Source organism: Lontra canadensis, unplaced genomic scaffold, assembly GCF_010015895.1.
Source record: "Lontra canadensis isolate GAN:19392208 unplaced genomic scaffold, GSC_riverotter_1.0 scaffold49, whole genome shotgun sequence".
Taxonomy (NCBI): domain Eukaryota; kingdom Metazoa; phylum Chordata; class Mammalia; order Carnivora; family Mustelidae; genus Lontra; species Lontra canadensis.
In genome coordinates, this window is record NW_022631043.1 from 3,030,602 (window position 1) to 3,054,876 (window position 24,275).

General features: G+C 52.5%; 1 protein-coding gene across 1 annotated transcript in view; it reads left to right on the plus strand.

Moving 5' to 3' along the window:
- Nucleotides 1-24,275, plus strand: part of COL22A1 (collagen type XXII alpha 1 chain) — a 240,256-nt gene that overhangs the window by 201,351 nt on the left and 14,630 nt on the right. The window contains exons 49-56 of the mRNA XM_032873482.1: nt 1,317-1,370; nt 4,846-4,899; nt 9,357-9,410; nt 13,463-13,516; nt 16,041-16,085; nt 16,790-16,843; nt 18,553-18,606; nt 23,702-23,755. Coding sequence (XP_032729373.1) covers nt 1,317-1,370; nt 4,846-4,899; nt 9,357-9,410; nt 13,463-13,516; nt 16,041-16,085; nt 16,790-16,843; nt 18,553-18,606; nt 23,702-23,755 — 423 coding nt within the window. The remainder of the gene's footprint in view (nt 1-1,316; nt 1,371-4,845; nt 4,900-9,356; nt 9,411-13,462; nt 13,517-16,040; nt 16,086-16,789; nt 16,844-18,552; nt 18,607-23,701; nt 23,756-24,275) is intronic.

Here is a 24,275-nt window from a genome sequence, read left to right on the forward strand (position 1 = left end):
TTCTTTTTTTTTTTTTTTTTTTTTTTTTTTTTAAAGATTTTATTTATTTATTTGACAGACAGAAATCACAAACAGGCAGAGAGGCAGGCAGAGAGAGAGGAAGGGAAGCAGACTCCCTGCTGAGCAGAGAGCCTGATGCGGGGCTCGATCCCAGGACCCTGAGATCATGACCTGAGCCGAAGGCAGTGGCTTAACCCACTGAGCCACCCAGGCGCCCCTGGCTAGCTCTTTCTATGTAGGACCTTGCTGAGTCCTCTCAACAATTCAAGTGAAATAGGTCCTCTCTTTCTCTCCAGTGCACAAAGGATCTGAGAGACGCAGAGGAGTAAAATAAAGTGGAGAAGCAGGATATGGACCCAGGATCTGGCTCGGGGAGGGTGCACCCCAACTGACACCCTCTGTTCTGTGCTAAGCACGCTGCAGGCAATGCCTCCTGACCCTCCTTACAGCCTGGGCAATCATGTCACTTCTCCCTTTACCAACAAAGAAACTGAAGTTAAACGCCCAAAGCTAGAAAGAAGCAGCGTATTTGTTCGTGTAAAGACTCTCTGCCCCATCTGCCAGCCAGCCCAGCTTTTCCTTTACTCATTTATTTAAGAACAAGCGAACCCCTGCTAGTTCCAAGGAACAGTTTTAGTTCCCAGTAAAGCAAATAATCGACCAACACTAGGATGTCAGAGGGAGGCAAAGGCTAGGAGGGACATAAAGGCATTATTAAGAGGGGCAGGGACTTGGGTTTTCGATTTGGGAGGCAGGTAATTTCTCACTGAACTGAGACGGGGGGGAAGGCAGGCTATGAGCTCCGAGCCCAGGGGGACTGGATTGCAGGCAGGGGGAGCAGCCCTGGAGAGAGCCCGCAGGGAGGGGGGACAAGTCTGGGCTCACTCTGCTGTACTCACCTGTGTAGAGCTCCTTCTTCCTGGATCTGTCTATGCATTTTCCATCCTTGAGCTGACAAAACCAATTGCCTTCCCTATTGACCTGGACCATAAATCCAGTCGTTCATTTTTGCCTCTGTCCCTAAATGTTCTCTGATATTAGCTGAAAATGTCTACTCTGAAGTGAGACCCTGTCCCATTGTCCTAGGGATGACTGTGGATGCTCTCGTCCTTCGTGCAATGTGGCTGCCGTGCTCCCAGCATCTTTGTGTTCCCAGAGGCCAGCCCCGCCTGCTGGGGAGAGCAGAAGCCCCCCGGGAGTACTTAGGGTTCCAGCTGCTGGGGAGGGGCTCGGCTTGCACCCTTGTGCTCCATGGGCTTCGTGCACAGAGAGACACTCATGATTCTGCCACTGACGTCCTGCTCTGTCATCCTCAGGGAGCAGACGGAATTGCTGGCGCTGCTGGCCCTCCAGGAGTCCAAGGGTCGCCGGTAAGTTCCTCGCTGGACTGGACCTGCCTTGAGTCTGTGTTTGGGTGTCCCAGAACCCAGGTGTGCGCCAGCCCTGCCCGGGGCCTCCCTACCTCTGTGGCTCACTCATACCCAGTATTCAGCAAGGGTCTTGCAAGGAAACCACAGGAGGGGCCGCTTTCTGTTGGTGCCCTGGTGTCTTGCCTCAAAAATACAGGTTTGGATGAATGACGTGGCAATCTGTGATTCCAGGATTCCATTAACAGCCAGCTTACCCAGGCCCCGGCCAGTGTGGTTCTCTCCCGACAGAGAGAGGGGAGTGGAGAGGCTGGAGCTGACCCACGCCGAGGCTACGGCATGCATCAGGAGGCACATCAGACAGGAGGACTCCCTGTTAGTCAGCCGTTCCAAAGAGGGGAGAGAAGTAAGAAAGGGGTCACACTCCAAGCTGGCTGGTGAGCAGGTCAGCCCTGCCCAGGGATGTCTGGACTCCAGTGCCAAGAACACTTGAGGGAGCCGTTAGGACAGCTTCCCCCTCTTGGGACGAGGAGGACAAATCCCAGTGGGACTGGGTCTCTGGTCCAAAGCCACACAGGAAATCAGTTCCAGGTCCAGAGTGAAGTCAGTTGGGAAACTCCCAACTCCGTGTTCTTCCCTCGGTTCCACACTGACCCGCGGTGTGGGGTGGTCGGGGTGGGCCCCAGGGGTGTTGAGGTTGAAAATTCCCAGCCAGGTGGGTGGTCTTTCCTTCCTCATCTGGCCAGTCCTATCTAAGCAACCCACCTGCTGTTTATTGATTCTCAGACGGCAAAGTAAAACAGTAAAAACAAATGGACTAAAAACCAACCAAACATATAAACCAACAAACAAAACAAATGAACTGTTAGCCCAAGGAGAAGCAGATGCAGGACCCAGAAAGGAATCCTCAGGTACTTGGGAATTAAGCTGTATTGAATGAGACATTGATTCTGTCATGCGGGACCCTGAGGCAGGCGACAGCTGGGCTTGGAGCTGTCTGGAGGTCCCGTTACTTCACTGTATACAACAAACCAGAATATTCTCCAGATCTTCTTAGCGTAAGTAACAAGTGTTGGTAATTAAAAAAAGAAATAAAGAACGCTAACTGGGATGAGGTTAAAAAAAAAAAGATACATACAAACTGAAAACATTTCCATTGTATTTTGAATTGAAACATACAAACCAGGAGCCTCTTTTTGACATAGAATGATGACCTTCCTTGACTTTGGGTCCTCAGCACAGAATCTCTTGTCATTATCCTTATGACAGGAATATCTCCCCAGTCACTATTTGCTGCCCTTCTTAAGGGTGGTTTGAGAGTATAACAGCACCCATGGGATGATTTCAATGTAGAATCCTGGATCCTGGATCATTAGGGTATTTTTTCCTAACCTTTCATAGCTATCCTGCTATAGAGATCTGGATCGTGAGTCGTCCTTATAATGTATTTTGAAGTCCTCACTTAAAGATCGTTCTTTTTCTTTGTCCACCTAAATTTAATGGGGCTACCTAATGAATAATTAAACTGTGTAATTTCTACAGCAAACTATGACTTCCACAATGCAAACAGGTTTAAGAACAAGACTATGGACTCTGAAAAACAACTTGAGGGTTTTGAAGGGGCGGGAGGTGGGAGGTTGGGGGAACCAGGTGGTGGGTATTAAGGAGGGCACAGATTGCATGGAGCACTGGGTATGGTGCAAAAACAATGAATACTGTTACACTGAAAAGAAATTAAAAAAAAAAAAAAAAAAGAACAAGCATATGGACCCCTTGTGCATCCTCTGATAGAAGCAAAGAATCCCTAAACAGTAAATGTGTCCGTGTCATGGACCATGTGGTCTCTGTTGGAAAAACTCAGCCCTGCTGTGGTAAGGTGAAGTCAGCCACAGACAAAAGGTCAACAAAAGGCTTCTGATAAAACTTTATTTGCAAAAACAGCAGAGGGCTGCCGTTTGCTGACCACCGGTGGCTCCATCCCTGGGGTCTTTGGAACAGTAGACATTCAGGAAGGAATCCAGGGAGCTCTATTATCAATATTCAAAGATCCCTAATGATGACTGAGTATTTGTCCCATGTGGACCCAAAAATATCTCCTTGGTTGAGCGTTTGTAGGTTCAGTGAGATGGGAGGTGGTGGATGGTTTTGCTTTCCTGCTGTTATTTCTTGTTGGTCTAAGTGGCGCCGTGTCCAGGCAACCTCCGATATCATGGGTTGTCATGTTACAGAGACGCAGGGCACACCAAACTGTTGTCAGGGCAAACGCGGAACCTGAGCATTCCAGTTTCTAAAGTTAAAGGAAACCCTTCAACATGACTTCATCAAGTGCTACTCCTTTTGAGAAAACATTTTAACAAAGGAGTAGTCAACCTCCAATGTGGTCTAATCCTCATCCGTTCCCAGGGTGATGAGAAAAGTTCTCATCTCTTCATGACGTGTGACTATTATCTTCCATTTTCTTCAGGGTGGAAATAAAACTCAGTTGTGGAGTTTTTACTGAGTTTAAGTAACACTTCATAAAGGAAGTGTGCTTTGGGTCTCCCAATTGGACACTTTTGATGGGATGATATATAAGATCTGCATAAAGGTGAATTAAATGTCAAAGTACTTTTGCTTTTTGCTTTTTTTGCAAGAAGCTAACATCACAACCCTTACGAATATGTCACTTGGTGTGGCCTGTAGATGAGATTGTAAAACCTGATGCCAGCATTTTATCGCAGAAGGAACAGTGATTGAGAGACTGTGAAGTTGTCAGGGCCTCTGATGGTGGTAGAGACACAGATGACGTCAGAATGTTCATGCAGATAGAGGTGATGGCACTGATGATGTCATCTGATTTAGTAGCCTTTGTTGGCAGTGATGTGCATCTTTGGTGAATAAAATGGAGAAAGAAGTATGAGTTAATGCAATTGGGCAAACAGTCTTTGAAAACACAAGCTCTATATCACGGGGGAAAGATATACTAAAAGCGACCTACCGGTGGTAAAAGTTTGGGATCCTCCAGACAAGAGGACGGTAATAATAGATGGTCTGTTCAGGTACTGGTCACCTTTTCACTTGCTTTGGGTCCTGTGTGCACAATAGCCTCAGATGCTCTGGTCTTGAGCTACATGATGAGGATCCGAATTTCAGGCAGTGTAGGGACAGAGTGTAGAGCTGTACCCAAGTCTTGTGGACCCCCAAACCCGAATCTCTTCTCCCCCAGACTTTTCCTACTTTAATTCCCCCCGAGTGTATGTCATACAGCCAAAATGAGCCCCTGTCTGCCCACCCACCCACGTGATTGTGCTCTGCCCGGAGCACCTCCCTGCGGGGTGGGTAAGAAGGGAGACCTGCGTGGAAAGCCAAGAGGCAGAAGCACCCGTTGCTTCCCACCAAAGACCCCTTCTAGCCCATGAAGGCAATTCTACGTGAAATCATATACTTCCAGAAAAGCCGATCTGAGATTTAATGGTGTTTTCTGTCTTGGATCTTTTAGGGGAAGGAAGGTCCTCCTGGCCCCCAAGGTCCATCTGGATTACCCGGAATCCCAGTAAGTAGCATTACAAAAACAAACAAACAAATAAACAAACAAAAAATGCCTGGTTTCTCCACTACAAAAATGGGCAAACAAAAATAGATTTGCCCACTGTTAGAGCAATGCATGGTTCTTAGGGGAGTTTCAGTGCTCCAGAAAATGAGAATAATCCCTAACCAAAGCCAGGTATGTTTTTGGTTGGGGTCAGTGTAAACCTCATTGTCTCATGCAACAGGTGTTGCTGACTTGTGTAGATAGCGTTTCCCTCCGTCCACACACGCACGTACGTGTAGGTACAGAGTTGAGCCAGCCCACGCACATGTGTGCCCAACTCTGACGATTCTCTCTGATGATAGAAACAGCTCCTGCTCCCCACACTGGTGTTAAATGTTCATGAGCTCATCAAATTTTATGTACACTCCACCCCACAAATACACCATAATATATGTGATCACTCCTCTGTTGCTATAGAAATCACATGGTTATTGGAAAAAGAATGTAATAAGCTAGTTTGCATGCCTGGTGCTTTCCCGTTTTCTGTATGATGGTCCACAAAGGTGGGGTCTACTTGTTGGGTACAATATTGTCTGAGGTTCTTGATACATAACCACCAAATTACTTTCTATAAATACTGTTCTGGACTTTTACATCCAATATATCTCTCAGTGGGGTGGAGCTCTTCAGGGTGTTACTGATAAGACGGGTGCAGAGAGGCCTTCTCTGTGGATTATGAATCCCTGTGGGGCTTGTGGTCTGGCCTGGGCCAACTGCTGGGGCCTCTACTGGCCACAGCCCCCCATCCCTGCCCTGCATAACAATATGTTTTATTGCAGACACGCTGGCTTCCTTTTGGTTCCTAAAATGCTCTGCATCCTCTCCTCTCCCTACCACAGGACCTTTGCACATGCCTTTCTGTCTATCCAGAATGCCCCTTCATCACATCTTCTACCAGTGGATTTGATAGATTTTTTTTGATTTTTCAAAAAAAATTTTGATTTTTTTGATTTTTCAAATTTTTGATTTTTCCCACTCATCTCAGGCATCAGCCCTAGAAAGTTTTCACTGCCTCCTCCCCCGCCCCCAGGCTAGGGTGGGCTCTCCTAGTTTCTTTTTCTTTTTCCTGAGTGCCTATCTCAGCTGTTGTCACATCTTTATTTGTGTAATGGTTTGATCAGTGACCACCTCCTCCATTATTCATTGATTGGTTTGCTCATTCAGCAAACTCTGTTTAAGAGCCTACTGTTTGCTAGACCTGGGGACATTACAGTGGAGTGCCTGCTAATCAGGGTGATGCTCTAGGTCTTGGGTTCTGGAAGACCAGGTTTTTGCTTCCCACACATAATGAACACCCGGCAAATATTAATTACGGAAACAGGTTGGTGAACGAACTGCTGTGGGAGAGCCCTTCCTCCTAGAGTATCTGACAAGTGCCCCCAGCCAGTGAGGGGCATTCCAGGGACACCATCAGTAGTACTCCCTACAGCCGCGTGACCCCGAGGTTGAGTAACCTGTGCAGGGTGCTCAGACCTGAAAACACGGGCTGGGATGTGAAACCCCTTTGGTCTAAACTGCAGCCCAGTAGCCTAGCCTGTTCTGGCAGCTGGGAAGAACTGACTGATTTAATTCTAGCGGTGGTAAAGCTAGGGAGAGAAAATCCGGGTTTGGCTTTTGTGCTGACCCCTTATAACTGAAGTCCTCGTGCGCAGGAGAAGAGAGACCTGACCTTTGCTGTGACTGTGCGTACCATGCCGACCCCATCCTGGGGCTCAGACCTGAGCCAAGCCTAGGTGTGTGCCTCCCTGGTGCCCATGAATGGACCCTGCTTTCCTGTGTCTCACCCCATCCTCACTCCCAGCTGCCCTGATCTGCTTTGCTCCTTCCTCAGCATTTGTCTCAGAAACATTCCCTCCCCCTCTGCCTAGACAAAAAGACTCATCAGAGCTTTCCTGTGCATGGTGTTCACTGCCCCACAAGTCCCATGCAGAGAGCTCTCCGCCCGTTAATGCATGTTTCCCGTGCCTTGGGCCCCCTCAGCCGCTCATCCCAAGGTCTGGCTGGACGTTATGTTCTCCAGGAGGCACCCCGAGCCTCTCCAGCGCTTAGCTAGAACTCTGTGCTGTGTTTCAGGAGCCCTCAGCCCCTGTGCCGTCACAGCACTGAGGGCCTGCAGCCCCACTCACCTGTTCATTTCTGTCCACCTGTGCCACCCCCTCACCAGCACAGCACCAAGTACTGACCCAGGCCAGTGTTCGAGGTACCGGACGGACCCAGCCCTCATCCCCGCTGGTGTGCAGCCTGGGGTCTCATGGAGAAGCCAAAGAGAAAAGGAAGGAACCACTGACACAAAATGTGACGTGCTTGTGACGCAGGGGGACCCAGGGGGCCACAGAGCCCAGGGGTGGATACTCAGGCCAGATCCAGAGGGATAGCTGGGGAGCTGACACTCAAGGGGAGTGTTCAAGGTCAAGTAGTCTAGGATGAGAAGGGGCAGGAAGAAGGCATTTCAGTAAAAGGAGCAACTTATAAACGACACAGACGTATTTCCGTACAGGAACTGGTTAGAAGAAATGCTGAATAAGAAGAAGTGGCTTCCACGGCTGGTAAGGGCTGGGAGAGGCGCAGGGAAACCTTTCGCTGGCCCTCGCAGAGCACCCACATGAGTTTTCCCAAAGTAGAACAACACACCCTATCTTTTCTTAAGCATCAGCTATGCACCATGCTCTGTACCGGAAAGACCTTCTATATCCCTCTGCCTGCAGGACGTGGGAGCGTCCCCACGGTTCACTGAAGGTGTAGAAACAGGCCCTGAGATATTGAAGGTGTCAGCAGCCTGTCGGCTCGGGGCAGCCCTACCCTCCCGCAGAGCCACGTTTCCTTCTCACAGGATTTGACTGGCCACCCTCCGCCCACCTTTGCGTGTCCCGCAGTGGCCCTTGTGCCGCTCCCGGGGACTGCGTGTCTGTGCCAGGAGTCCTGAGGTCTCCTGCTGGCCTCCAGCCAGAGTCTGTGGTCGGCCCCTTGTCTCCTCCCGTGGCATCAACTTCGTCTTCCATGCACGGGCCGCTGTTGCATGCGCGGGAAGTGGTTTCAGGAACTGGACTCTTAACTGGAAAGAGGATCAGGGCAGGGGCACCTGGGGGGACTCTGGCGGTTGAGCGTCTGACTCAAGGTTTTGGCTCAGGTCATGATCTCAGGGTAGTGGGATTGAGCCCTGCGCTGGGCTCTGCGCTGGGTGTGGATCCTGCTTGGAATTCTGTCTCTCCCTCTGCCCCTCCCCCACTCTCTCTGCTTCTCTGGGAAAAAAGAATGCGGAAGAGGATCGGTGTAGCCTGACCCCCCAGCAGCCCTGCAGGTATAGCTGGTCAGGGCGGCTATGGCAGGAGCGGCGCTCGTGGGAGTTCCGGGAGCCACCGAGCATCGGCCAGCAGTAAATTCGATTGCTGTCCCCGGCGACTTTCCAGCAGTGCCCAAAACCTGACGCTGACGGCACTGATGAGGAACCACGCTCGGTCTTACGAGCGCCTGCAGCAGCGGGAGCATCCCCGTGGCTGGCACCATTTACCGATGCCTGGTTTGCTCTGCAAGCAGAAGCATCCGCTCTGGGCTGCCCGGGCAACTCAGCAGAGCAGGACTGGCCTCGCTGTTTAGGAAAAGGGCACTGGGGAGCCAAGAATACTAGTAACTTGCCCAACATCTTATGCCTAGTAGTGCAGGCGGGGCTCAGACCTTGCCTGGTTTGACTCAGTTTCCCCTCTGCCCTGCTGCCTTGTGGCTTTCTTTTCCCAGAGCCCACCCAGGGCAGGTGGCCCAGGATTGGAATCCAAGTCTGTGTGCTGTCATAGCCCTTGCACAGCATTATTCTCCCATTTGCAAAGACTCCTGAAGAATACTGGTCTCTTAGATTGACGTGAGGCTTATGAGACCTCCCTTGCAGCAGGAGGCTGGTTACAGGGAGGGGGGAAACTCAGCTAGATTTCAGGGAAAGAAAGGCCAAGCGTCCACGGCCGTTCTGTAACCCACGCAGAATCCTCGCTGTCATTCTCTGAGCCCCCGTATGTTCCCGGGTCTGTGCCCCATGCTCTCCTGCATCCAGCACCCTCACCATCAGAAGCTGCGTCCTTACCCCCTCATCACTGCGTTCAGTCCAGGAGGCCCAGCCACGAGGCGCTGTTGCCCTAAGTTTCACTTCAGGAAGTGTCCAGTCCAGGGCTGCTTTACATCAACGGCTCTAATAATGACGCCGTGACAATTCACTGCTTTTCCACTCTGTGCCAGGCACTGCGGATCTGAGATCAGAGCCGACCTGCGGTGTTGGGGAGGAACCACGCAGTCAAGCCAGTCCGTCTGTGGACACACCCTGGAGCCCTGAAGTGTGGCTGTGACTGTGCACTAGGCGTGTGCTTCCAGCAGAACCCTGTCTTTCGTCCCAGCACCTTCGGCCGGAGATGACCTTTAATTTGATTCTCTTGCAGGGAGAAGAAGGCAAAGAGGGCAGAGATGGAAAACCAGGTCCCCCTGGAGAGCCGGTAAGGGACTCTAAATTTCCTACTGTTGTATGGGCGCACCTAGTAATCTCTCAGCAGCAACCGTCCTGTGTCGACGAGCTGCTGTGACGCAGGCCTAGTTAGAGTTACTTCACTAATTTGTCCTGACAGCCCTGCAGTGTGAACACTGCTGTCCCCATTATACAGCCGAGAAAACCAAGGCTCAGGGAGGTGAAGTGACAGGCCCAAAGTCACAGGGCGGGCCGGTGACAGAATTGGAACCTGATCCCAGGGTTTCTACCTGTCCTCCGCGTTTTCTCTTCCTGCCCGTGCAACTTCTATCCTGTTCACACGGGAGGGGAGCTGAGGCAGGTGAGCCCCCACTGGTATGGGAACCTGGTGCCCGAAAGCTGTTATCCCCACAGAAACCCTGGGCATCTCCCCCCACCTCCAGGTATGGGAGTTTGCCCTTTGTTCAATTCTGGCCCAGAGCCCGAGGGATTGTTTTGTTTTGTCTTTTTCCTTTTTCCTTATTCTTGAACGTCCCCTGTGTGGGGCACCCAGTGAGGCAGACCGCGTGCACGTGAGTGCGTCTCTGCCTCGGTGGCTGTCGACTGGAAGAGTGAGGGCTTTCTGCACACGCGGATCTGTGGCCTCATCGTGGTCCTGCCACAGCTGGTCTCTGCTCTCTCTTCTGTGGGTCTTCATGGCCGGTGGTGACACACGTCTGTCTCCCCAGGTCCCTTCCACAGCCTCAGGCTCGAGGGGAAGCTGGAAGGTGGTGTGTAGGGTTTGAGACCTGGCTCCCCACAGGCCCCCATTAGGAGACTGGTTAGCGATGGGGCGTAGCCGTTTGCATTCTAAGCAGCCCCAGGGAAGGAGGAGGACGTCCTCCAGGCACTGCCATGAACCTCCTTGGAGACCTACTGATAAGTAAAAGAGCAAAGGTACAGAGCAGTGTGCTCAGCCGGCCCTATTTTATTTAAAAGCAGGCCTTGGTGTATTTTTCTAGTGTTTGCATAATGATGGCGGGGGTGGGGGGCTCCCAAAACACCTCTAACTGTCGTCACCACCCACGGGAGGGTGATTCTGGGCAGAAGGGCCGCAGGGACGCAAAGGCAAATTTGGGCTCTGTAGTGAGTCGTTTTACTGTGGAGCCATTTGTAGGCATTGCTTGCTGATAACATGTAATTTAAAATGAACTTAAATATTTTATGCCAAAATGACAACCACAGCCAGAAGACCCTGGCTCCGGATGCTGGCTCCATTCCAGACTGGCTCGGGGGCCCCAGGGTGAGTCAGGCAGAGTTTCCCAGATGCTTTTTCAATAGAACGAGAATCACAGTAGCAACCTGGCAGAGTTGCCGGGGAATCCAATGAGGTGAGAAACGGTAGAAGGCACCGGGCTCGTTAATTTTTTCAGCGAATCCCTTTCTGACAGCACCCCTGGCCATGACTCCCAGGGAGGTCAGAGCTGCAGCGCCCTTAGCTCCACGAGGTGGGACAACATAACAGTTTCTGCCGCGGGGTTTACGTCCCATGTAATTTGTCTGGTCATCAGCGGTTGTGGCTCGTTCTGAGTCTTATGCAACTTGCCAGAAGCAACTTCTTAAACATTTTTCACTGCGCGCCAAATGCCGGGACGGGGAGACACTGCTGAGAGCGAAGGAAAGTGCTCGTGGCAGCGAGCAAAGTCTGAAGCACCTGCCAAGCCGCTGGAGGCTGAGTCCCAGCGGGGTGGCCCGTGGCGGGCATGTGGTAGTTAGTGGGACATGGATGTGGGAGGGGAGAGGGGACAGATATTTCCATCGGGTCCCCACCTCAGGCTGGGGTACTGATGCTTGCTTCCATTTTCCACTGTTATCCCCAGAAAATCCCCATGAGGCCTGGTGTCATTATTGCCCCGGATGAGGAAATGCACAGAGAGGTTAAGTGGCTGGCCAAGGTCACACAGCGGGTAAATGAAGCTGCCAGGATTCATGCCCCAGAGGCTGACCCTAGAGGTCAGTACCGCAGAACTAGAAGTCAGCTTCTCTGCGGGCGTGTTATTCTGAGAGCTGACGTTTATGGTACGGGGGGACTGGGGCCCGTGGTCTTCATTTGGTCTGTTTTATGGATCACCTCCTCCAGGCAGACCTCAGGCATAGAGCAGAAAGAGACCAGGTCTGTTCTTGGCACGCAAGGGGACATCAGTCCCTGAAGGGTGGCTCGGCAGTTCCCACCTAGGGACGTTCCGAGCCCTCCAGGCACCCATTCTGGAATCGCCGCCTGTGGCCAGCGTGAAGTCTTCTCTGTCCGAACTGCTTGGGAAGCTGGCATAGGAATGAGTGGCGTCGGATCCCAAGGTAGCAGGGTTTGTTGCAAGTGAGGGCTTTGGGAAGCAGCCCCAGGAAGCACCGGGGGCAGTAGGAAATGAGATAAGGAGAGAAAGAAAGCCATGGACCTCAGGCAAGTGAGTGAGCCACTCAAGCAGGCCAATGGGCCACGGTCATCGGAAACCCTCTTAGAAATTGTGACGAGCACCCTTGCAGTCCTGCTCCTACCCCGGCCAGGCTCTTCATCTGTGCAGAGACTTGAAGCCCTTTGGACATTGGGGATTGCTCCGGGAGGCAGTAACCCATACATTAACTTGCACACCTCAGTGTCACGTACCCCGAAGGCTGATCTATGCACAGCCATCGGCCTGGGCGGGAACTGTTCAGCGCTGACAGGTGTCCTCCCCGGTGAGCCAAGGGGACCTGCCTGGGAAGAAGCATTCACTACCGATAGTAGGTAGCTTGTCCTCATGTTGGCGTAGCCCTTCCAGTTCCTATGTGTCAGGGACATGGATGGACAGACAGAGAGCAGGTAGGTAGGTAGATGATGGATGGAGGACTGATGTGGATAGGTAGATCTGTAGACACACAGGCAATTTTTTGAGTTGCCTGTTGTGTAATCTTTTTTAGGAGGCATTTGAACCATGATTATGGTGTAGGATGATGTATGGAGACTTGAAGCCAAAATGCCTGGATTAGAACCCCAGCAGTGTGACCTTGGGCAGATCACTTAACCTCTCTGTGCCTTAGGGTTTTGCCTGGCGGATAACAGCGATGCCTCTCTCATTGGGTTGTAGTAAGGCCTCACCGACTTACTGTGCGAGGCGCTCGTTTTGTGTCTGGAATGGGGAAATCCCTCAAGAGTTGCTCATGTTACCGTTTTCCTGCTGGTGACTTGGACCAACGATGGCCATGTCAGTTGACTGTGGAAGGCGGGGGAGGCCAGCTAGGTGGTGCACGCCCAGTCATGGAGCCGGCGAGGGCGACTGTGCTGAGTTTGCCACGAGAACAGATCCAGGGAAGGAAAGGGACACCCAAGACCACACACGGGTCAAGTGCCGCCCCGTCTTCCATCAGTCAGACAGGCCTGGTCACCCCTCCCTGCCCATCCACACCCCCACACTGACCGCATCGCCTGGACCAGCACCCAGTCTCGCACTGGCTTGTGGCTGAATCCGCCCAGGGCAGCACCAGGACGCTGGTGGTGAGGACTTTGAATAGCCCCAGGGTCCCCATAACTTCGCAGAGTTAGGAGAAGCTGCGCTGGAGACAGGAGGGGAGACGGCAGGCTTCCCTGTCCACGGCAGCTGCTGGGTGAGAAAGGCGTCCTTCGGGCTGGTGAACGAAGCTGGGATTCAGGCCGGCTGTGCCGTGCATTCACTCGGCGAGGCCCTACCTTCTTCGAGCCTCAGTGGCCCCTGGCGTCCCATGCAGTCGTCGATGGCTGCCCTGAGGCTCTTCTGTGAATGGGTACAGAGTCGTTCCTAACTAGGATGTCTCATAATTCTGCGTCCGGACCAGAACGCTTCTGAGAATGAGCAGGGGCCACCAGGAGTCCTGGGGGCAGAGTCCACACCTGTGTGACCAGCACAGTCTGAGGAGCACAGTAGCTGGGTCCACAGGGGTGATCCGCGTGCCCCGCGGTGGAGCAGCGCGCCCGCAGAGGGGTCGGCCAGGGTCAGAGGCTGGCTGGCGGAAATGCTAACGCCGTGCGTGACGCCCAGGTGGGGAGCGGAAAGATCCTTATAACGGTCTCACCAAAGTCTTCTTTACTCTCAGGGCAGAACGGGAGAGCCAGGTCTGCCGGGACTGGAGGGAGCCCGAGGCCCACCTGTAAGTGCCAGCGCGTGTGTGTGTCTGTGTGTGTGTGTGTGTGTGTGCGCGCGCGTGTGTGTGTGCACGTGTGTGTCTGTGCACATGTGTGTGTCTGTGCATGTGTGTCTGTGTGTGTGCACGTGTGTGCACGTGTGTGTCTGCGTGTGCGGGTGTGTGTGCACATGTGTGTCTCTGTGCATGCGTGTCTCTGTGTCTGTGCACGCACGTGTGCGTGTCTGCGTGTGTCTGCACGCGTGTGTCTGCACGTGTGTGTGCGTGCGCACATTTGTGTCTGTGTGTGTCTCTGTGTGCGTGTGTGTCTGTGCACGTGTGTGTGTGTCTGTGTGTGTCTGTGTGTGTGTGTGTGCACGTGCACGTTGTCCGTGGTAAAACGCAGCCGTGAGCCCCGCAGCTCCTGTACTGCACCCACCCAACCCTGGATTTCCAGAAGCCCCTCTCTTCCAAGGCATCAGTGCTCCTACAGAGTAATAAGTTCAGTTCTTCCAAGAGCACGGCTGTAAAACGTATTTTCAGAATTACAGCCATTGTTGCCATGTTGTTATTCTAAGTTTTCTTTGTTCTTAACCTATTCGGTATGATTTTGATGGGCTTTTTCTGGATGATAGTACCTAAAAATGAATCATAGTTCTGAACGCTTTCCATGGCTAAAGGTCTCCCCTCCGCAATTATAAAAGTAACCATTCTCATTGTATACCAATGACAAGGGTGGTAATAATACAAAAAGAATAAGAAAAATAATGTTACAAAGAATAATATAGAGTTACTTGTAACTCTGAACACGGAGGTAAAGCTTTGTTAACATTTCCACGTATTCTTTCTAGATCTTAGGAATGTGTGTATGAAGTCTGTATGAATTTTCTTTCCTATGTATGAATTCTGACATTTCTGTTTATATGTCCATCTATTTCCAGCTGCCAGGCTCGTCGTGTACATGTAGACATACATAGATGATTTTTCTGTATTTTCTGTATTTTGGGGTTGGTTTTTGTTTTGTTTTGTTTTTTTACTAATGCTTATGTTTTCATAATTGAAAAATTGTTTACATAATTCCATAAATTTGTTTTTTGAAAAAATATATTCTTTGTTATGACAATCCTAAAACCCACTTATCTGGCAAGAAGTAGGAGGTCAAAGTGCCCCTTCTATTTCCTTAATGTATTTTTCTGTGAAAATCAGTAACTCACCAGGCTAGCATTCGGTAAGAAGGAACTGAAACCCAGAAATCAATTTCCTGTTTCCTCAATCGCCTTGCCTTTCACCCGGTTGTACTAGGAGAGCAAATCTAAGAATGGGGACTACTACTTCCTGTGGTGGAATGAAAATACAGAATTAGTGATTATTTTTGTTGGGTTTTTTTTTTGTTGTTCTTTCTTTCTTTATTTTTTTAACGGTGGTTCCTGGCTTTTTGGAGGAGAGGGTCTTCCTTCTACCCAGGGGGATCCATTTGCTGGGAGCCATGCTGAGGCAAGACCCAGTTCTCAGTTGAGACTTGTAGGGAATCCTACCTCACGGCAGAGGCAGAGGTTAGACACCCACGGAGGCGAAGGAAGACCCACATCTTCTGGCCGGCAGGGCGTAAGTTAGAGAGTCAAGCTTTGAAGAGCCACACACACTTTTGAGATAGATAAATGTGGGTTCAGCTTTCGCTTGGTCACTTACAACTTTCATCAGGGGACCATTCTGAACCTCTGTTTCTTCTATGAAGTGGGGATCGGAATATGTCTCCCTTCTGTTGGGCAGTCGGAGGTGTTAAAGGAGATGATGGAACGTGCAGTTCTCAGCCAAGTGCTTGGCTTCTAGCAGAAGCCCAGACGGAGCGAGCAGAACAGTGGAGAACAGGAGGGCCTTGGGTCTGGGCAGACCTGCTGGATCTGAGTCGGATTACTTTGCGGCTCTGGGCCTCTGAGCAGGTGTTTTTCTCTCTCGAACCTCAGCTTTCTGCTGTGTGAAATGGGGATTATTACACCATCAGCTTGGTCTGGCTGTTAGAAATGATCACGTCAGCTCTGCTAACAGCTTCCACTCGGCTCCCAGGGCTGGGGGCTTAGGTAGTCTGTCTCCCGGCTGCTGTTCTGTGCAGGGAGGCCCAGCACCGTGGCCCAGGACAAGGGTGTTGGGTGGCATCGGCCACAGCCCCAGGAAGGAGGAAGGCACCCCGAGACCCGCCCTTGGAGTGAAGGCAGTGTTGTTATCTGCAAGGGAAGCATCTGCCCCAGGGGCCGGGCTGAGGGGGTGCAGGCCGATGGTGTGAGGTCAGGAAGATGAAGATCAGGAGACACGTAGGGTGACCCCTAGACTTTCTGGAGCATTTGTGGGACCAGCCCTTCTGCTCTGCTCCTGGCGCCCCGATCATCCCATCAGCCAGCATCCAGGGCCTGGCCTAGCCTGGGCTCTAGAACGGGAGGCGTCCAGTGAGCCGCAGTGAGAAGGGGCAGGTTTCGGCTGGACCGTCACACCACGTGCCTGCCCCTTCCCGCCTCATCAGCCTGCTTTTTGGTAGAATAACTTCTCTTTCTTCTAGGGCTTCAAGGGACACACCGGCGACTCTGGTGCACCCGGTCCCCGGGTAAGTGGGCGTCCCACTGTGGAGGTCCGCCCAGGCGGACTGAGCTGGTCCTTCTAGACGGAGGGTTCCTGGCCCTGCAGGCCACCGCAGCACCTCGTCTCCTGATAGAAGACAGCAGAGCAGGCATCATGGGAAGCATCATCCCCAGTTGTGGTCTGGTTTTCCCAAATGCTCTTTCTGGAGGCCAGACATTGAGGTGTGACCTATCGGACCCAATCAGCTTGGAGTGGGGGTGCCCCTTTGTGGCTGTGTTGTGTACGTGCTGTGCAACAGGCCCAGGGCTGTTGTGCAGGGAGCTTTGGTGCATCCCAGTGGGGGGAGACCCAGGAGCCCACACTCTTACCCTTTGGCCTCTTTCCTGACCTTCAGATGCCCCAAATGGAAGGAACCTTGGGGGGCCACTGGTTTGACCCCTTGCTGTGCTCTGTGTAGTGATGGGAAAGCTGAGATGTCTGATGGGTCAGCAGGCGAGGAGGCAGAACTCCAAGCCCATTCGCCTGCCCCTGGGGCTGGTGTTCATTGGGCAGCTCGGAGAGGCACATTAGAGCCCTGTAGACTGCTGCTCCGGCCTGGATTCCGTGGGGCTCTTCCTGGCAGGCCGTGCTCCCAGCTCCTTCCCTGCCAGGTGTGCAGAGACCCGGCAGGTGGCATTCTGTGTTCTTGTCCCTCACAGCGGGTGTTCTGTTTCTGCTTCTCCCTTTCAGGGAGAGCCTGGTGCCATGGGGCCCCCTGGCCGGGAAGGGTCACCAGGAAAAGATGTAAGTGTGGGGCTTCTGTGGGGTTGGCTGGGCCTGCGGAGGGGGTGGGGAGAAAGAGGAAATTGTGCATCATTTAGGGGCCAGGAGAAACTCCCAGGGCGGGTAGGGGGGGTGGCCTGAAGAGGCACCAGAAGCAGAGTCTGAGCACTGGTCTGTGTTGTCCCACCTGCCAGCCCCTGGGGTCCTCCCTGGAATCTGGAGGGGGCCCTGGGATCTGGGTATCCAGCCTTGAGGTTGGTGCCTGTGGCACAAACGGCAGCTAAGAAGGCCTTGCTGACTTCATCGCAAGTAGCTTTTGGTGTCCGAGGTGGCCTGTCAGGTCTGGCCTCACGTGAGCTTGAACTGCGGCGTCTCTCCCGGGTTATTTCCCGAGCTCCACATGCTGCAGCCCCACGAGCCCATCACAGCCACCATAACCGCGAGCCCTGTGGCCCTTGGTACTGCTCACCTGTTCTCCCTGACTTTTGATGCAGGGATCAGGCACGATGTCTCTTACTATAGTTGGACAGACAGAAATACCGAGACCCAGAGGGGTCCAGGGACTTATGGGCTGTCGGAGGTGGGAGGAGGTGGCCTGGGGCTGCATCTGTTGGCTCCGCAGGGCCTGGGAGAGCAGACGTCATACATGACATCCTCCAGGGCCCGTCTGACACGTGCATACAACACCTGCCGTCTTGGGGTGGATGTTCAATCAGGACCATGGGCACAGGGTCCAGGGATCCCAGTACCTCCTTCACAACCTGCCTTTGAACCTTGGTGGAGGGCATGGTACCCACAGCTATTGATGCCCACGGACTTCTCAGCTGGTCTGTTACCATGAGACGGTAGAGCTGGAAGGGTCTAGAGGAAACACCTCCCAGATCCATGTCTTTCCTGAGTAGTAGTGTCTGCTTGAGAAAACTGGTCACACCCCGTGTGCAGCTAAAAACAGAGCTGCTGCGTTGACCCAGGCGGAGCCTGTCCCGAGCCCCAACCCCAAAGACACCCCGATCTCTCCAGGCCCAAGAGCAGCTTGAAAACCCATCCCCTCTCAATTCAACTTACAGCAGAGTGTATGGAAGGAGCTCCCCAGGCGGGAGTGTGGCTGAGCTCAGCTCCCCCCGCGGGTCAGGGAGCAGCTGGGACAGGAGTCCAGGATGCCAGATCAGGGGACTTTCTCCCCTCCTTCCCTGCTCTAGGTAGGGCTCTCTTCATTGCAAAGCTCCATTCCTAGAGTGGTTGAGCGCTTTGGGGTTTTCATTCATAACATGGGAGAGACTTACATGCCGTGTGGCCAATCGGAAAATAAGGTGGGACTGAGTCACCACCACTCTATACCCTGGCAGAGGCTGGGGGCATGGGTAGCATTCTTCTTACTGTGGCAAACATGGGTCGGGTCACTGTCCAGTGAGTCAGAAACAGAACTGCAAGGCGACTTCTCTTCTCTGCTGGCTTCCCTTAGTTCAAGATGGTGCTGCGGGAAATCACTGTGGGATCAGGTGCACAGTGTCGAAACGAGTAAATAAATAGTGTTCCCGCCTTTACTCCTCTACGGGAGATGAGTCTGTGGGAGATGGTCTGCGGAACCACTGGAGATTACCGATGGAGCGTTTGGACAGCTAGTCGGTTCTCTTGGGGAAGTAGATAAAGTTTGGTCCCCATTTGAAACTGTCTCTCTCTGTCCCCCCCAGGCAGCCACTCTGTGATAACCTGATGTCTCTCTGTTCCAGGGAGACGCTGGACCCACAGGGCCACAGGGTCCCCAAGGACTGAGGGGCCCCCCGGTGAGTATTTCAGGCTGTTACCACAGTGACATTTGGTTGGTTCAGCAACCCTGCGTGTTGTTTACAAACGGCAGTATGTCACAGCAGCTGGAAAAGAACTATGGCCCGAGCCCCACTAGAGCCTCCCACCCAGAGCCCAGGCTGTTTTCTGGGACCACCTACCTTCAACGCAGACATGTGAAAGCAGCCACCTGGCATGGTGGGCGCCCTGGACGACTTCCCTGTAGGTCATTCTCATGTCTAGTGTGTGATCTGTGTATTAGCTTCCTGGGGCTGCCGTAAGAACCACAAATTTAGTTGCTTCCACGACAAATGTATTGTCTCACAATTCTGGAGGCTGGATGTCCAAGGATTTTCCTGGAAGCCAGAAGTCCAGGATCAAGATGTGGGCAGGGCTGGCGGCTTCTGAGGGCTGTGAGAAAGACTCTCACTTCCACACTTCTCACTTTGCTTCTGGTGGTTTCCTAGCGATCTCTGATGTTCCTTGTTTTGTGCATCATGGCCCTGATCTCTGCCTCCCTCTTGATCTGGCATTTTCCCTGTGGGCCTGTCTCTATGTCCAAATGTCCCCCTTGTATAAGAACACGGGTGGTGTTGGATTGGGGCTCACCCTGCTCCAGAATGACCTCGTTAAACTAATTATATCCGCAGTGACTTCATTTCCAAATGAGGTCCTATGCGGAGATAGCTCCGTTCTGATCCATACTGACGATAAAAGGAACCATGCAAAATTAAAATGAAAAGAAGACTCCCTTTCCAGCCCAGCCCCTACACTCCAGAGGGAGCCAGAGCTGATAGCATCTTGTGTGTATTTTAAACTACTTCCGGCGCACTTATAAGCATACCGATAGAATATGTGTTCGTTACACAGGACTCTATCTTGGCGGCTGTCTTGTTTCATGTGTGTGTGTGTGTGTGTGTGTGAGAGAGAGAGAGAGAGAGAGAGAGAGAGTGAGAGTGTGGAGTAAAGCGGTGAGTAACCTAGATGTGTACGGGCTTCCTGGGTCCAGGGTGCTCAGCTGGTAAGAGCTGTAGGCGGGATTTAAACCCAAGACTTTCTGACACCAAATTCAGTGCTCCGCACCCGCCATGGTCATGTTCTTTGTCTCCAGGACCCTACAGGAGGTGCCCGGGGCAGGTCTTAGGCATTGAAATGCTGCATCTTTTTGGATCTCACCAGAAGGAGCCACTTCTCCCCTGATGGGGCCACAGTGACTCACATCCCACTCCCCACCCTAACTCAGCAACCTGTGGGGGGACAGGGTGTCCCGACGCCTTCTACGTCCTCAGCCCTGGGTCCCAGTGGGCTGAGGAAGGGCACGGAGGACAGCCTTCAGACTGGGATGCAGGCAGCCTTTCAGCTGGGGGGCAGGTGTCCCGTGTGGGTACTGATGTGTGCTGGGGTTTGGCTGCAGGGCAATATCCATGCTCGAGAGCAGGGTACTCCTGCTTTTTGGGTTCCAGCGCTGCCCTGGCTTCATATGTCCTGCTCTACAGCAGCAGCTCACCAACCGCACCCACCTTTTCTCTCTAGAATGTGGCATTTCTTCATCCGACAGCATGCACGGGGTTGCGCAGCTGAGCGGTGTGCCCTGCGTCCACTCTCCCACTGGCGGGGTCCGCTTGCCAATCCTGGGGGCATCAGCACCATCGTGATGTGCAGGGACCCGGAGGCTATGCCCAGCTGGGGGTCTTCACCAATGACAGTCCCTGGGGGCCAGCCCCAAAGCTCTCTGGGTTATGCGTTCCCAGGGGGGCGGTGTCACCCCCAGGGGGCAAACATTTTTTCCTGGGATGCCAAAAACCCTTCTCTTTATGTATCTCACACAGATATGCATGTAGACCAGAAACAAATATCCAGTAAAGCTGCAGTTTTAAGCTTCCATGTGGGATGAGGAGGGTAGGCAGGAGCATAAGGACAGAAAGGTGGAGAAAGCCAGGTCTCGAGCCCGCAGGCATGGAGTGGAGGCCACTGGGGTCCCTTCTGGCCCATCATTGAGCTTCCTCCTCCAAGTTCTGTAGTTAAGCTGTGTCCTACTTGTTCTGTGGATGTGGGCCTCTCGCTGTTCCTATCCCCTGGGCCTATTGCTATTCTGGAAAGTAAGGGGAAGTTACACAATCCAGCAGTTAAATTGGTGCAATGATGGAATAGCGCCCAGCCCTCAGAGAGGGCCCACCTGGTACATGGTCGGTGGTCACCTGGGGCTCCATGCTGAGCTCTGCTCTTGGGGGAAGGAGGGGACTTGACTCTGAACCCCCTGCAGGGTCTCCTAGCACAAAGTAGTGCTCTGTAAGTCCTTGATGAATGCTAGTGTGTTCAGGGGCACAAAAAAGGGAAGGGAAAGCCATGTGTGGAGGCGAGTGAGGGGTCCAGGATGGGTGAGGGGAGGAAGCCCAGGGCCTCACATGCCACATGCAGGAGGTGGGGAAAGCCCGAGGTCTCCAGAGGTGCTTTCGTGTTTTTCTAATTTGCTCCCATCAGTTCTGAGGGGCCACCATAAGGACTATGTAACCAACAGTAACGGCTTGAGTTTGCCAAATCTGTCCTTGAACACATCAGAGGAGGATCTGGGTTATCACTGATGACCTCTCTCTCGATCAGTTGGAGCCTTCCCCAGTGCATAGAAGGTTCCTAGCAAACTTCCACACCACCTTGAACCAGACGCTGAGTATAGATCCCCAGCGCTAGGGACCACACGAACATTTACCTAATTCACTCATGGAGTTCTCCCTGAACCCTACGAGGCAGGTGCTACTATGGTCCCTGCCCCCAGATGAGAAATGGAGGCACAGAGAGGTCAAGTAACTTGCCCTAGATCACATAGTAGATAAGTGGCAGAGCCAGGGTTTGGACTCACATCCAGGCAGTCTGATTTGAGTCTGCAGCTGAAGACCCACCTGGGCTTGTGTGGGCCACATTGCCTTCTCGGAAAGATGGGAGCTGGTAGAAGGAGGCCCAGGACAGGAGTTTGGAGCGTAGAGCAATTGAAGGGCGGGCTGTGGCTTCCATTCAGGACAAGTGGGGGATGAGGAGTGGCCCACAGCCCAGGAGGGAGCCAGGTCTCAGCCCCAGCTGGCCTCCCACACCCTGACAGGTGACAGGTGGCTTCTCTGAGCTGCCCCACCGTGTCCTCCCCCTGTGTTGGCCAGCATGCTAACGTGTCTTGGCCCTTATCTTCCCTGCGATCCAGAGGGAGCAGGAGGAGAGAGATAATTACCATCGGGATGAGCCACAGAACATATTTTTAGAAGGACACAGATGGGTTGGTGGGTGGGCGGAGCGCGGTGCCGGGAGGAGCCACCATACAACGTTCCCTGGAGGGGTGAGTGGGGGAAGTTATAGAGCCACGGGCTGCTCCAACGGCGGCCCTCCAGGGCAGATGCCATGCTCTCTCTGCGCCTCGGCCTCCTCATCTGTGATACAGGGACAAGGACAGTCACACTTCACGCTTCCCGGCAGGAGGCGGGAGGTGTGTTGCATGAATCACCCGCAGTCACATGCACACTTGTTGGAAGACCCGAGCCCTGTTTAATCATGACCACCAGGAGCCATGTGCTTAATGAGGCGCAGGGGAGCACTGGCTGGGCTCCATGCTTCCTGGGTTCCAGTCTCAGCCACTTCGCTTCTGTCTCAAGCAGGGGGTGAAGACATTCCTTGACTCCATTTCCCTATTTATAAAACGGCAGTGTTTGTATCGGTCGTTTGTAGGGAGTTTGTGCGTGGGAAGCCTGGCATGGAGGGAGTCCTCAGACAGCATGAGCTTCTTCTTAGTGTAATGTGTCTCCATTGGTGACTGTGTGCTTTATAGATCATAGGATGTTAGCACCTTTTGGTTACAGGGTCAATGGAGCGTGGTTTCCTGAGATGTTCTCAGTTCCTTCACCCAGCAGATTGCTTCCTGTGTGTCTGGTGCTGTGCTAGATGCTGCCCCTAGAGAGAGAGGAGGGACACATAGGTTCTTTGGGCTACTCCTAGCCAGGTAGAGCCAGGTGAAGCCACAGCCATCTAGTGGGGGGGGGTGTCCCAAGAAGGAGAGTGGTGGGAAAGGGTGGTGACCAACCCAGTCTGCTAACGCCAAACTTTGAACTTCAGGCTTATTAGGAATTTGTCTGAACCTCAAAGGTATAGCTAGAGGAGTTCTTAAACTTTCTGAGTTTTACGCTACCAAGGATCTTATTGGTGAAATGCGTTTATCAAAATCACGGGCATGCACAAAATACCGGAGTCAGAGAATGCTAACATCATTGGGCCAGTGCTGGAGTCTGGAGTGAAGGGACCTTCAGGTTAGTAGCTGAAGGATTCTGCACGGCTGCTTTTCTTATCTGTGTCATCATCCCCAAGTCTTCAGGATAAAGGTGCCCTTAGTGGAGGAGTAAAATGAAATCAGCACAGGGACAAGCATCCTAAGCTGAGAACAGCATTGTCTGATGTGAACACTTTTGTGTGTCTCCTTAAGACACAATGTTAAGGAGTTGAAGGATGTCTATCTGAGTTGAAGGATAAAGGATGGGTGGATGGATGGATAGATGGGTGGGTGGGTGGATGGATAGATGGATGGATGGATAGAGGAGTGGTTGGACGGATGGGTGGGTGGATGGATGGGTGGATGGATGGATGGATAGATGGATGGATGGATAGAGGAGTGGTTGGACGGATGGGTGGGTGGATGGATGGGTGGATGGATGGATGGATAGATGGGTGGGTGGATGGATGGATAGATGGGTGGGTGGATGGATGGATGGATGGGTGGATGGATGGATGGGTGGATGGATGGATGGGTGGATGGGTGGATGAGGTCATGATTATTTCCTATGCCTGTGCCCTGGACAGCACTCACCAGGCTTAGCATTTATCATGCACACAAACTCATTTATTTCCACAATGTTATGAGTTAAGTGTTACAAGCTCCTTTTATAAGTTGAGAAACATCTTCTGAGTAATGACATGGCTTACTAAGAGACATGCTGGCCTGAATGATAGCTGCAGGTATGAAATTGGTCCTCTACATCCAACAGTCACTCTCTTCCACTGTCCTGCTCCTCGATGTCCTGGTGCAAAGTCCAGGCAGATGACTACTTGTGTTTCTTCTACCAGGGTAGGAATGGATCACCGGGATCTCCAGGAGACCCTGGCCCAGCAGGAAGTCCTGTGAGTACCATCCCTGCTATATGGTGGAATCAAGGCAGGCTTTGAAATGGGCATGCTGTCTTTTCATATCAAAGATTGTGTGCTCTCTATGCTAGAAGCATCAAGGGGAAAATAAGGGGTTTGAAAGCTGGAAATAGCCTGGAGGCAAGAGGATAAGGATAAGGATTCTTTCAAAGTCTGAAATGCATGCAATGACACACGGGATCTCTGTTGCCTACTACCATAGCCACCCAAAGGTACAAAACCCACCAAGGACAAAAAAAAGTGTGTAACAGGATTGCACAGTAGACATTGCATGTTTTTAGAGGATGGGCAGACAGGGTGACATCTCCAGCCATTCCCATCTCAGACGACACGTAAGTGTATAACATGGGATTTAGGACAGACTTGGCTGAAGAGGGTGTTCCTAGTGGTCAGGAGGTGAGGGGTGGAGAGAGCAGGAAGGAATGATGGGTAGGATCTGTGGGTAGTGGAGAGAGGGTGGCATGAGTAATCAGAATCCAGGTCCCTGGATTTGGGA